Raw genomic sequence first — 13,331 nt, forward strand, 5'->3', positions numbered from 1 at the left:
TACTAAAACTCACTTCCATTCGAACTTTTTAGGATTCGTGTAAAAAACGGAAGGCCATGTCTGAAACCTTCCTAGTATTGTTTATATCCGGTCAAATTGAAACTTCATGTGAAAGCCACGTCAGTTAACTGAGAAGGAAAGACTAGAATAATTTCAATTCTCGAGTTTTGATACATTGGAACCATTAACTAAATAAGTTCTCCATGGCTTCAAACGACATCGGCGATTGGTATCGCAGTATTCCCAAAATCACCAAATGGTGGTTCACTGGTTCGGTAATCATTCCAATAGCTGCCAAAATAGGGATCATCAACCCTATGTGGTTATTCCTGCACTATGAGTCTTTTATTTACAGATTTCAGGTAAATATTTATAAGGCATAATATGAGGAAGGCGGTGGTCTTAAGCGCGAGCGAGGTCCAAAAGCAAAAGTATCAGGTTCCCTTTTCATCAAATTAGACTTCATGCCATTTAACATTTTGCCAAGTTTTTTAATGATTTTTTCAAAAGTATATAAGTAGGAGATGGCATATTCCTAAAATAATCAGAAGAACTGTTCTGGGTTCGTTGTAGATTACAGGGTTTTATCAAGATCCTTCCAAACATAGAAGTCTTTTAAATATTTTGTCTAGGCTGCATTTTTACTATTTCTGAAGCTTTAATATATCCCAATGTAGTGTTTTGCTTGAACAAAATGATGAATTTTTAGACAAATTTCTATACATTTAAAGCGAGGAATAATAGTATGAGACAGGTGAAAACTGTTTGTTTGTTGGGGTTTAACGACCGAGCAGCAATATTTCAGCTATATTCAGACAATGAACATGAAAATGATGATGCAATAAAAAAAAAAGGATGGGACACAAGGATAATAGGGTTGACAAATTTTTATTGCCACTCGATAAAGGGGGGATGGGTAAGGTTGGGCATTTTAGCCTCCTGTGGTGGAGCGCAAAGGTTCCTACTGTTATCGAATACCACAGCAGGGTTCTTTAACGTGCGAGGAACATGACATCTTTCCCAACAGGGTGCACCACTATGGTTTGCGGTCAGGTTTTCCATATTATATCCTGACAATCCCATTCCACCACCTGGGGCACACATCCCAGTTGCTCTGTGGGCAGAGCGCCTAGCCTCCGGCTAGTTTCTGAGCACTATTTAGTCGCCTTTTACGACAAGCTTAGCACTGCTGCAGGCTTATTCTTTTAACACCCGGACCTGCACAGAGCACTGAAACACTCCTGAAGAAACATAAATTCACTATATTAACACCACCATGGCAATCGAAGAGGGAGGTTTGGCGTGCTGTTAATCCTAAATTTAACCCACCATTTCTTTTGAAATGCTTGAACCAAGTCAAGACCATTGCTGCACCAGCTACTCTGTTGATGTGCATGTAATATCTATTTTGTGAGATTTATTTTGGACTTGACTTGATTATGGATCTGATTAGTGTTAGGTTAGATATGTGTTAAGTAATTTTGTTGTTACCCTTTTCCATACCACTTTACATTTTCTTATTCTTATTACCTTCCAATGTGGTTTAAATTGTCTTATTACATGCTTGGAATTGTTATGATGTGAATTGTCTTTGATTCAAATTGTTCAGCTTTTGTAATGAATTATGGGTAAAACTGATAATGTCATTTTTGTAAGCATTTTGGTACCATTTGTTGACTGTTCTAGTCATCCCTCTCTTGGAAAAAAGCTATAATTTGTATTTGATCATCGAGGCTAGCAAATGATTTCTGAGACTGGTTTGGTTCTTAATTGCATTTACAATAATCTTACACAGTATACGGAAATGGAACATACATGCTGTTATTTTTAAGCTCCAGAATGAAGGTAAAAATCAGACATTGAATTTAATACATTTTTCTGGACACAAGTAAAGTGGACCCAGTTGATGATCCAACCATTTACTACCACTTTTTCTGATTTTCATTATACTGTAGGACAATTTCATGAGCCAGCGAAGGACATTCATAGTAATTGTAATATTATTGGTCAAACAGTTCCAGGATTGGCACAAAATGCAGGGTTCCAGAAGGAAATTTATTTGAAAATGTCTGAGTAGTTCATGTACTATTTTGAAACTTTATGTGTAGATAGTGTTTTTGACTATTGCAGTGTTTTTGCTTTGAAAAAAAAATCCTCAGATTGTCAGAATGATGAAATTTTATATGAATATCTATATATTTAGGAGTGAGCAAGCTCGCATAATAAATGCAGATAAGGAAATTAACTTGAATTTCTTAATTTCTATAATTGAAGTGAGATACATACATAGTTTTTATTGTTGAAGCAGTAATCTTGAATTTATATTAGAATATTTCAGTTGATTTTATTTTTGTATTTCTTTAGTTTTGGAGACCACTGACAGCTGTATTATTTTTTCCGACTGGCTTCCCATACCTAATCAACCTATACTTTTTATACTCATATTCTACACGATTAGAAACAGGTAAGCTACATTTTAGTGTAAAGTTTAGATTTTATCAAATTTTTTGAACAAGTCATGTATTCAGTTATAGGTTCTAATTACTATCATGATCAGTTTTCCACAAATATAGAGCAATGACACAATTTCAGTACGAAATTAGTACAACCTTCAAGTTTTGAATGGAAATGTCTTAATCATAATTATTGCATTACATGATATATCTTTCTGTGTATATTTCAGGAATCTTTGATGGAAAACCAGCAGAGTATGCTTTTATGTGGTTATTTAATTGGCTTACATTAGTTGTATCCTTTATTTTCATATTCTTAACTGGGTCTAATGTGGAAGGTTGTCAAATTGCCCAGAACAAGTAAAAATACCATTTGGGCAAGTATAAGTTAAATTTAACTTGCCCTAAGGACAACCAAATTTTATGTACTTTTCAACATGTATTGCCCAGAACAAGTAAAAATATCATTTGGGCAAGTATAAGTTAAATTAAACTTGCCCTAAGGACAACCAAATTTTATGTACTTTTCAACATGCGTTGAGGGTAACCTAGTTTTCAATTTGTTAAGTTGATTTTGCATCAACTTGCCCAATAGGACCTGGTTCACAAAATGTTAATGTCAAACCCTGCTTAATACCTTAGATGTAAAGATACAGGTCAAGCATGTATATCATAGCTTAGATTTAGATAGTGACAATGACATTGTGTTCTACAATTACAAACCTGCCAAATGTTACTATTTGTGAGGGGATTTCCTTTCCCCATGAGAGCTCCAAAATTTAAATGTTGAGCCCGGTTCAAAACCAAACATTCAATTAGATTTGTTTTGTCATGAAAAAGCCAGAAAACTGCACTGATAAGTTTGAAGGCTCTATAATGGTTTTCTTGGGGGCTGAGGACTATTTGATGCTTTAAATCCCCCATGGACATTTCTAAATGTTAACAGGTATGTAAAAGGTAGAAAAAATGAAGCTACATGTAAGTATGTATAAATAACCTTAACTAAGGCTTCAGATAATTGGCTTGATTGGAGAGGTTTATGTAAGTATACTTCTTCTAAATCTTTACTTTTTTTAATTGCAATAGACATGCAACTTTAAGGTTTAAATGTAAGCTATTGAACTGCTTAATATTGTAAGTAGGGCTTACATTGTAATACATAATTTACTATTTTGCACCTGAACTGTTACTGTGTTGCCAATTGTTAGTATAAAGTTATTATTCTAAATATAGAAAAAAACTATCATGTTGATAGGTAAATAACATATACATGTACTGTATTGTGAATAGGTATACATTCTGTTTTACAGTTATTGATGGACCCAATGGTCTTGAGTGTATTATATGTATGGTGCCAGTTAAATAAAGATCAGATTGTACAGTTCTGGTTTGGAACCCAGTTTAAGGTATCATATACATATTGGAAGAAAGACTGTAATATATACATATATAGTGTGCATCATATGCATTGGAGTTATTTCAAATAAGTTGAACAATCAACCAAAAATCTACCGAAGTATTAGTATCACCAAAGAACTAATTAGTTTTTTATCCAATCAGAAAACATGACTTGATAAGTCACATGTTTTCTGTTTGGTTAAAAATTAGATAGTCTGATGAAATTAAACGATTAAGTTGTGTTAAAAATGTCAAGTCATCGAGTTATTAAATTAAAATAACCTTGGCATTAATATTGGTTCTTAGTGAACATTGATACTGCTTTAACAGTTTTATAGGGGGACAGGGCAAGGAGATGGGTTTAAGTTCTTAAATTATATCCTAACTTTAATATCATATAAAAAATTCTAGAAAAACATTTGTGTACATACATAACATAGCATTGCATGGGGTATTCCTTTGTAAGCTATTTTCACAGTAATTATAGTTTTTACTTATGAACACAATAGATTAAAGAACATTACCTTACTATGTTTCATGTCAGCAAATTTAGTACTGTAGTAAATGGGTGAGTAATATCAAGCTCTTACAGCAAATAAAATGGTTTGCTTCAGGAAATAGAGTTTATGTTTATCTTCCCATTGTAAAATGACATTTACCTGATGAAATGTCTTAGGTAGTTAAGTGGACATTGAGATTAAAATTTTCTATTTGACATAGATTAAAAGACCTAATGGAATAATCGAAAGTTAAAATCCCCTTGTCAATTGTTCAACTAACTAACTAGGTTCATCAGATGATTATCATTGAATGAAGGGAAGATCAATCTTCTGGAGTTAGGCATTTTCCTTGCTGTAACTTCTGATAAAAATAGAGAACACCATCTTGTTTTATTAATGCATGTAAAAACCCGCAAAAATAGAACAAGACCATTATAGTCCATAAGCCATATATAACTGCTAAGAAAACACAATTTTATTTTCAGGCCATGTATTTACCATGGGTATTATTTGCATTCAATGCCATCATTGGAAGTGGGTAAGTTTACTTAAACTTAAAAGCTTAATAACATATATTTGAAACACAGTTCTAAACCAAAATATGGCTGAAATAAGAAATAACAAACATAGTTATACAACATGTACAAATATAATACAGTACAACGAACATGTTCAGATATCAATTATTGTCTGTAAGATTACAGGTTTTTTTACAAAGTTCCTGTTATAAGCAGTGCAGTAGTAGTACATTCTGTACCATTTATATTTGTACATTTTTTTTCCATAAGACTTACAATTAAAAGCATTTATTTCAAGTAGCTTTACATTATATTAGCAACTTGGCAGGTGTTTCTAGAAAAGCAGAGGACTTTTACTCTACCGGTGCATCTAGTCCATGTTCCCAGTATTTGGTGGAGTTGCTCATTTGCTTTTGTTTCTTTGTACATGTTATTATGGTTATTTTGTTTTGTGTGTCTGTTTTCCCTATCAGGTATTTATCCTTGGATTATATTCTTTTGATTTCTTCTCAAATCTTGGTTCTTTTGATTACTCTTTGACATAATTAGTTCGACATGTTTTAGTTATATGTTGACGGGACTTATAACTTGTAAATTTGGTTGCAATTTTCACAGCTTTTACTAATCACTGTAATTCTATATTTGGCATGTAAGATTAATGAAGGGAACCAAGGTTATAGTGGTAATCAAAAGAATGTAATCCAAGGACAAAGACCAGACATGGAAAACAGACATACACACCAAAGAACATGAAGTAACTAAAATCATACATACAGAGTAACAAATGAAAATTAGCAACTCAGACTCCACTAAAAACTGGGAGAATGGACCAGGTGCACCAGTAGGATAAGCATCCTCTGCTTTTCTAGAAACACCTGCCGAGTTGCTTGGCACAATGAAATGTATGTTGTATTCTGATTTTAGTAGTTCTGCACAAACCTTACTGTCCTATTTTAAGGACTTAAGACTTCATGCATAAGAACTTGATATTTCAATTTAGTGTGGAATAATAAGCAAGACATAATTGTGACCTCATTGGTTTTTTTATGAATTACCTGCACAATACTGAATCTAATACTTTGAATTTAATTACAGTGGATTGGCTCAGTTGTTGGGAATTGTAGTTGGTCATTTATACTTCTTCCTAATGTTTAAATATCCACAAGATTTTGGAGGAACTTCTTTACTTAGATGTCCAGCTATATTGTAAGTAATTTTACAGTGTATTTTTTGTCAACCCTCTGTTTTTTGGTTTTTTTTGTAAGTGACTTTGTATGGTTATATTTTTTACCCTCAAATTATGAATAAATATGGAAGACTAATGCAATAATGCATTAATTAAACCATCATATTTAAGCTGTCCACACCTCATGAATAATTATTCTTATCATATACCATACATGAAGTTGATTTAAGAAAATTAAGATTTTGTGACACTAGGCCTGATTAACTTACTTTATCAAATAAAAATGTTTGTTTTCCATGCAAAGTGTATATTATTTCAAAAATTATAATATTACAGGTATAAGTATTTACCCAATAGAAGAGGAGGAATGTCTGGATTTGGACAAGCTCCAGCCAGCAGAAGACGCAATGATGATGAAAACCGCGACAACAGACGACATGACTGGGGTAGAGGAAATACACTCGGAGGAAACTGAAAATATTTGCCAATATCATTTCAAGAAGTAGTCTATTTTCTGAAAAAAATTAACAAATCCTTTAAAATACTTTAACCAATGTGATACATTGTGTTGTTAGAGAAGAATAGCATCAATATTTTGTTGCTAGCATTTGTGAGAGATGAAATTTTATACATGGAGACTGTCAGCCAATCACAGATTGTATGCTGATAGAATTCTCCCGTTTCTAGAATGACCTATTAACAGGTTGGCTTAGTTTATAAATACTATTGTATCATGTGATGTGTATTCTCTATGTTTGCATGATTTTTTTGTCAGCATTACAAAAAAATATTCTGCTAAGCTATTCCTGATGGTTTTGTTAATACCTAGCCTACCACAATTAAATGTACCGGGTCATCTTGAAAATATAATCCAGTTGGAAGTAGTAAATGGCATGCATGTTAGAGATTTGTGAGATAATGAGGTTTGAGAAATCAATGCTTTGAGTCCTTATAATGTCCCTTATATGTATTTTGTGTTCATTATTTTTATGTATTTATCAATCATTTGGGTTTGGTAACTTTGGTTATTCCAGAAATGCATGCAGTGAGCCTTGTTTATTTGAAAGCCTGTTTTAAAACTGTATGTTTCATTCAATTTGATATCAACTTTACTGGGGAAAATGAAACCTGATTAGTGGTATTCATAGATTGTCAATTTACACAGTTAAGTTATTTGTGGTTACAAATGTATTATTAAACAGTAAAATTTTCTAATTGTCCTGCTGTTTGCTTCATTTTTTATTATACCTCCACTCATTACAGTGGGGCTTATTGCAATCACCTTGTCCGTCTGTCCATTACTTTTATTTCTCAGCTTCTACTGGAGGGAATGTTAAGATATTTGGTATATTGCTTTCTCATGATGACTTGTACCCTGTCTCCCCTTTTAACATTCATCACACATCTACTTCCTGTTGACCAATTGACTTTGTAGTGTTTTAGGTGCTGCTTAATAAAATTTTCATTACAGATTTCTCAGCCTCTACAGGAGGGAATCTTTTGATACATGTATTTAGTGTATAGCCTCTGCATAATGCCTTGTACAGGGTCTCCCTTTCCCAGCTTTGACTGAAATGATTGAGTGGGGGTATTCTTAGCATTATGTAGCATGCAACATCTTGTTTATCATTATTTCATGTAAATGATCTCTTTGCTAATTTATGCTAGTTCACTTGTAATTTAAGTAATTGAAACGTTCAATATAGCTATTGTTGAAAACCACATTGATGAACATTTTATATAAATTTTCATTTTTATTGATAATTAATTATTATCATTTTACTTCCTACTTTACTTTTATTGAAAATCTTTGTTTTCTTTGAACAGCTTATCTTTTCATCAGAAAAAAACACACAAGCACAGAAACAACAGCCCATAGGAATGCATGTCACCTAGGTACTAAGATACATCTATCCCCTATATGCAGTGACTATTAATTTTAAAAACTTTCATTGTTCTGCCTGGGGATTGAACCCAATAACTCCCTGGACTAGAGGCAAACATGCTACCATGGAAGATATTTCAAACTTCAAATTTTTGAAGTGAACTTTGTAAGATATTTCAAATTATGTAGCAGTCTTTAGAAACAGGTGATTCATGTATGTCAAAATCCCCAAAAATCATTGGCAGATCCAGAGTTTTAGGTACATAGGGGGGGGGGCAAAACTAATTTCTTGACAGGATCAACAGTGAAGATAACGAACTGAGTGTTTTTCATGCTTTAACACACACAATTTTTCAACATTTTTTTTCTAAGGGCCCACCCCGCCTCCTGGATCCGCCACTAAAAATTCATCTTGATTTCCAATTCATAAACAGTTAGACCACATAACAAATCTTAATCATTCAGTTGTTGCCCTTTTGAGATGAAAATTGGCACTATGTAAGAGTCATTGTCTTGGACTTAGTTGATTCAAGTGGAAGATGAATGCATGATACAGATCTATATGTAGAAATTACTAGTTATGTAAAGATATGACATATGTAGATTGAACAGGAATCTTTCATATAGTATTTTTTCTGCACTATGAATTACTTCTACAATTGGCAGTGTCTGAATTTATATTGATTAATACTTGAACACTCTGGTTACCCTTTCCAAATTCTTTTCTGGAAATTAGTATCTTGGTATCAGTAGATTGGCTCATTTTTCATTCAGTTGTGAAGCATCCTCCATTAAAACCTGGTTGGTGATGATTATTTGATTGCTGAAGTTCATACCTTGATAAATTTCTTAGAACAAATATACATGTATAAACCAATCCAGGCATTAAAATTAAATTAGACATTGCACCTAACGGTACTAATAACCCTCACATTCTGTTGAACCCTGTACATTTGAGGACCAATGTGGCCACATGATTCATATGGGACACAATTTTTATTGGGGATGAACTAAACACTTTTGACTTACGATATTTCTGCCTTTTCTATAACACTTAATCAGTAATATGTTTGCTGATTACAACACAATGACAGAATATAACTGAATTTACTTAAAACATAAATTCCTGACAATATGCACATCCAAAAATGAAACTTAACGGGGTGTTAAATTACCATAAATATCATGCAAATTGTTGAGGAGTTGCAGACAACATACAAGACCAAGTTCTGCTGAAGTCCACCAGCCAGCATTTATACAAATTTTGCCCAAACATAAATTCCTGACAATATGCACATCTTAATATGGTAATCTAACACCCATTGATTTTCATTACAATCCCACATGTCGATTGGGAGGAGTTGTGGAAAATGCATCAAGACAGCTGTCACTTCTACAATTTTTGTCCAAACATAAATTTCTGACAATATGCACATCCCAATATAGTAATCTAACACTCTATTAAGTTTGATAACAATCCTGCAATTTGTTGGGGGGAAATGTAGACCGCATAAGACCAAGTTTTGCTGAAAGAGTAATCAAGGGAACCAAGGTTATAGTGGTAATCAAAAGAATGTAATCCAGGGACGAAGACCAAACATGGAAAACAGACATAAACAAGAGCATTGAGTAACTAAAATCATACATACAAAGTAACAAAAGCAAATGAGCAACTGAGACTCCACAAAAATTGGGAGCATGGACCAGGTGCACCGGTAGGGTAAGCCTCCTCTGCTTTTCTAGAAACACCTGACAAGTTGCTCATAAAAACTCAAGTCCGGGGTAGACGAAAGAGGAAAGGAAAACTATGAAACATTGAACAAATCAGTTTTCATGGCACAGATGGATACACCGTAACGATCCACGAGTTCATGATGACGGCCATAAAACTTTTGTAGTGATGACTTCAATCTTGTAGCAACATAACCCTGCTCCAGAGGCCTATTTGTTAGAATTCTAGCGTGATACAAAAAGCCTGCGTAGTCTCGGCAAGCTCTGGCATAATGTAGGATTTGTGATATGAAAACTCCATACTCAGGTGCTGAAGGGATGTTGTCACAGATGAAAGGAAAGTTGACAATTTTGAATGAAAAGTCACCACATTTGTCTAAAGTTTGGTCGATATTTTTCCTTTACCATGGATTTCTAAGTGTAGGTAAAGATATGAGGCTGACTTTACAGTGTCTGTAGTATCCTTTATCTCAAGTTCTTTGAAATAGATGCGATGTATTAAATCCCCAAAATTAGGATTGTTTGAAGATAATACATCATCTATATAGTGGAAACTGAGATTAAATGATCTAGCTAAATGATATTCTTGCTTTCGGATCAGATCAGCTATAAAGTCAGCCTCATAAGAGTGAAGGAATAGGTCAGCAAGTAGAGGAGCACAATTTGTTCCCATTTGGAATGCTGACCGTTTGTTGAAAAATGTGTCCACCACACTGGACAAATATGTAGTCAATTAAAAATTCCAACATTTTGTAAACATCTTCTGTATATTTGGAAGATGATTTGGAATTATTTGTTACAAAGTATGAGGAATCTCTACCAAGAACTATATATTTCGTGTCTAAGTGTCCCATCTTTTTTGGAAAAACAACAATGTATACTGTTTTTAAGTCGGGATTTTAACAGAGTATGTGGAATAGAAGTATACAGGTTTGAAAAATCATAGGTTTTAATGCTATTATATTCTGATAATAGTCTTTAACTGATTGTCTCCAAAAGATCTTCCAAATTTTTTCAGGATCCACATTGAATTAATACCACTACTGGAGTAACAAGTGCTGTGGTAGGACTGAAAACCCTCTTTGACAGCTGCGAGTATAGAAGTTAAAACTTTTGAAAGAGGTTTGGTGGTACATTTTACAGATCCAGCTATGTAATGTTGTTTGTATGGATTCTTGTGGAGTTTTGGAATCCAGTCCATAGACGGTAAATCACAGTCATCGTCCTTGGTAGAGCGACCAAAAGAGAATAGCACAGATTTATGGTCTTCCACAATTTCTTCTTTGGTGAGTGTGCTAGCAGTATAGGTCTTATCACTGCTATTATTTTATACGTCTACCTTAACTCGAATAATTCAAGCCTCACAATCATCGATTCTGCGACTCACGAGAGTGTAATGTAGCGATCGATAGTGAGTGGAATATAATGACTGAATTATTCGGGTTACATCTACCTCTGATAAGAAACATTGGATGTAAAATGTTTTGCTGACAAAAACAATGTTGTTTTGGGCTTTGTCTGCTGGTACAACATATTTGTCATGTATAGTAGACAAAGTTTTTGCTACATCAGGGTCCTTGAAAACTGATGTAGCATTGGCACTCGTTGACCTACTTAAAACTTTCATTCGTTTCATTCGGACCTCACAGCCTTTAACCACTCAACAGAGAATCAATGTTTTCTTGTTCTCGTTTTATCCATTTTCTTGCGTAGTCCTCCATGGCATCCATAAAAACTTTAAAGTTATAATTTCAATTTATGGAGTGCAGTTCGTGGTACTTGGGACCTTTAGAAAGGATATTACACAGAGATTCTTTTTTGATGATGAACAAATCTCCCATAACTACGTGACCGCAAGGACCATATTTGAATGGAGAGTTTTTGCAAGAACAGTCAGGTTCTGCAATAGCCTTTTATAACTGAAAATTTTGGATGCAATGGGTGAAGTATAGGAATATGAAATAGTTGGTATGGATTTGTCTTTGAAATATGGGGGAATTTTGTTTGTAATGTTTTTGTGATGGAGGATGTTAGCCAAATTAATTGCATCTTTACCTTTGTTGACAAATGGTAGTGGAAGAAGTGATCGTTTTTCTTCATCTTGACTTTTCACACAAACTGGTTTAAAGAGTCTGTGGAAACCAATATCTAAAATGATGGCAACATGTCTGTATAATGATGAGGTAGGTTCAGAAACAGGAGTGTCAAGACTTGTTTTGTAAAGGGAGTGTAGTAGAGTTAGAGGTATAGAATAGAGTTTGGTTCTAATGTGATGAAGTCCAAGAGGTTTTTGTATGAAAGGAAGGAGACCATCTATTGAGATATCATGTAACTTACCGGTATGTGACGTATAGTGGCGATGGCCATGACTCCTTTCCAGTCTTGGAGTTTTGTCAAATTAATTCATCACATTTATGCTATTGTTATATTGGCTGGAAAGGTTTCCTATACTTTTGATGTTGTCATTGCATCCATAAGGTATTGCAGTACCTAGTCTGCGTATCCAGTACTCCTTTCTTTCCCTACGACAGTTTTTAATTAGAACGGGACTGTTCGTAGGATGGTAAATCTTTTCCAAAATACGAACTTTCATTGAGAGGATTAAATGATCTTGTTGATTAAAATGTTGATAAACTGTAGGGAATTTGGTGGTATTTATTCCCGAGCGATGACCACACATTCTTTTGTTTAATCATTCTTGTGTTTCACCAACATATATTAGACCGCATAAGTTGCATTCTAATCCATATATTAAGTTTGTTGATTTGCAATTTAAGTCATCATGACTTCTTGTTTGGATGGTTTTGTTTGTAAGGGAACTAGAGAAGTAAGAGTCGGTTATAAGAATGTTGCATGTTTTGCAATTTTTAATACCACATTTTTATATAGTACAATGTGGTTTGTCATCATTGTAGTCAAATATATCATTTAAAGTAATGAAACATGGTTTGATTATTTTGAAATTGTCAGAATTTTTGTACTGGAATAGATGGTCTGCAGACTGAACATGTGATTGGGTATTTTTTGTTAGAATAATCGGGGCACTATCCATACCAGATGTGAGCATGCTAAGATTCTCATCTGGGGACAGCAGTCTTACAAGACAACAGTGTGTCTGATCTGCTGTCAGGTTCGGACCTTTTTATACTGGGCGATGTCCGAGCCAGTTTTTCTTCCATTCCTCTTGTTAAAACCATAAAATTGTAATACTGGGTAGATGATAACCTCGGGGACAAAATCCACCAGCAGCGGCATCAACCTGAAAAAAGGCCTAAATCCAAACAGCCATCAATTATATAATTCTTGCCCAAACAAAATCCTGGCAATATGTACATCCCAAAATGTAATCTAACACTCCTTAGTTTCATAACAATCCTACAAGTAGTTGAGGAGTTGTGGACAACATGAGACCAAGTTATGCTGAAAAATGCCTTAGTTTAACAGCCATCATTTCTACAATTTTTGTTTGAACATAAATTCCTGACAGTATGCACATCTCAATGTGGTTATATTACATCCCACAAAGTTTCAAAACAATGCTGCAAGCTGCAAAAGAAAATAGTTTGGACAGACGGACAGGATCAAACCTATACACCCCCTAACTTTGTTTGCGGGGGTATAATAATTTTTGGATTAGCATTACATCAATATTAAAACGTG

The 13,331-nt window shown here is 34.0% G+C and overlaps 1 protein-coding gene across 1 annotated transcript; it reads left to right on the forward strand.

Moving 5' to 3' along the window:
* The first annotated feature begins 61 nt into the window (after positions 1–61).
* On the forward strand, positions 62–7,275 carry LOC148616539 (derlin-1-like). The gene is made up of 8 exons (XM_088583681.1): positions 62–362; positions 2,365–2,464; positions 2,684–2,748; positions 3,468–3,494; positions 3,764–3,859; positions 4,837–4,889; positions 5,965–6,075; positions 6,392–7,275. The coding sequence occupies exons 1-8, from the start codon at positions 204–206 to the stop codon at positions 6,528–6,530; spliced, it is 750 nt and encodes a 249-aa protein (XP_088439807.1). The 5' UTR covers positions 62–203; the 3' UTR covers positions 6,531–7,275.
* Positions 7,276–13,331: the final 6,056 nt, after the last annotated feature.

This window comes from Perna viridis, chromosome 5 (genome assembly GCF_037379345.1).
Source record: "Perna viridis isolate PV_CMFRI_1.1 ecotype Kerala chromosome 5, ASM3737934v1, whole genome shotgun sequence".
Taxonomy (NCBI): domain Eukaryota; kingdom Metazoa; phylum Mollusca; class Bivalvia; order Mytilida; family Mytilidae; genus Perna; species Perna viridis.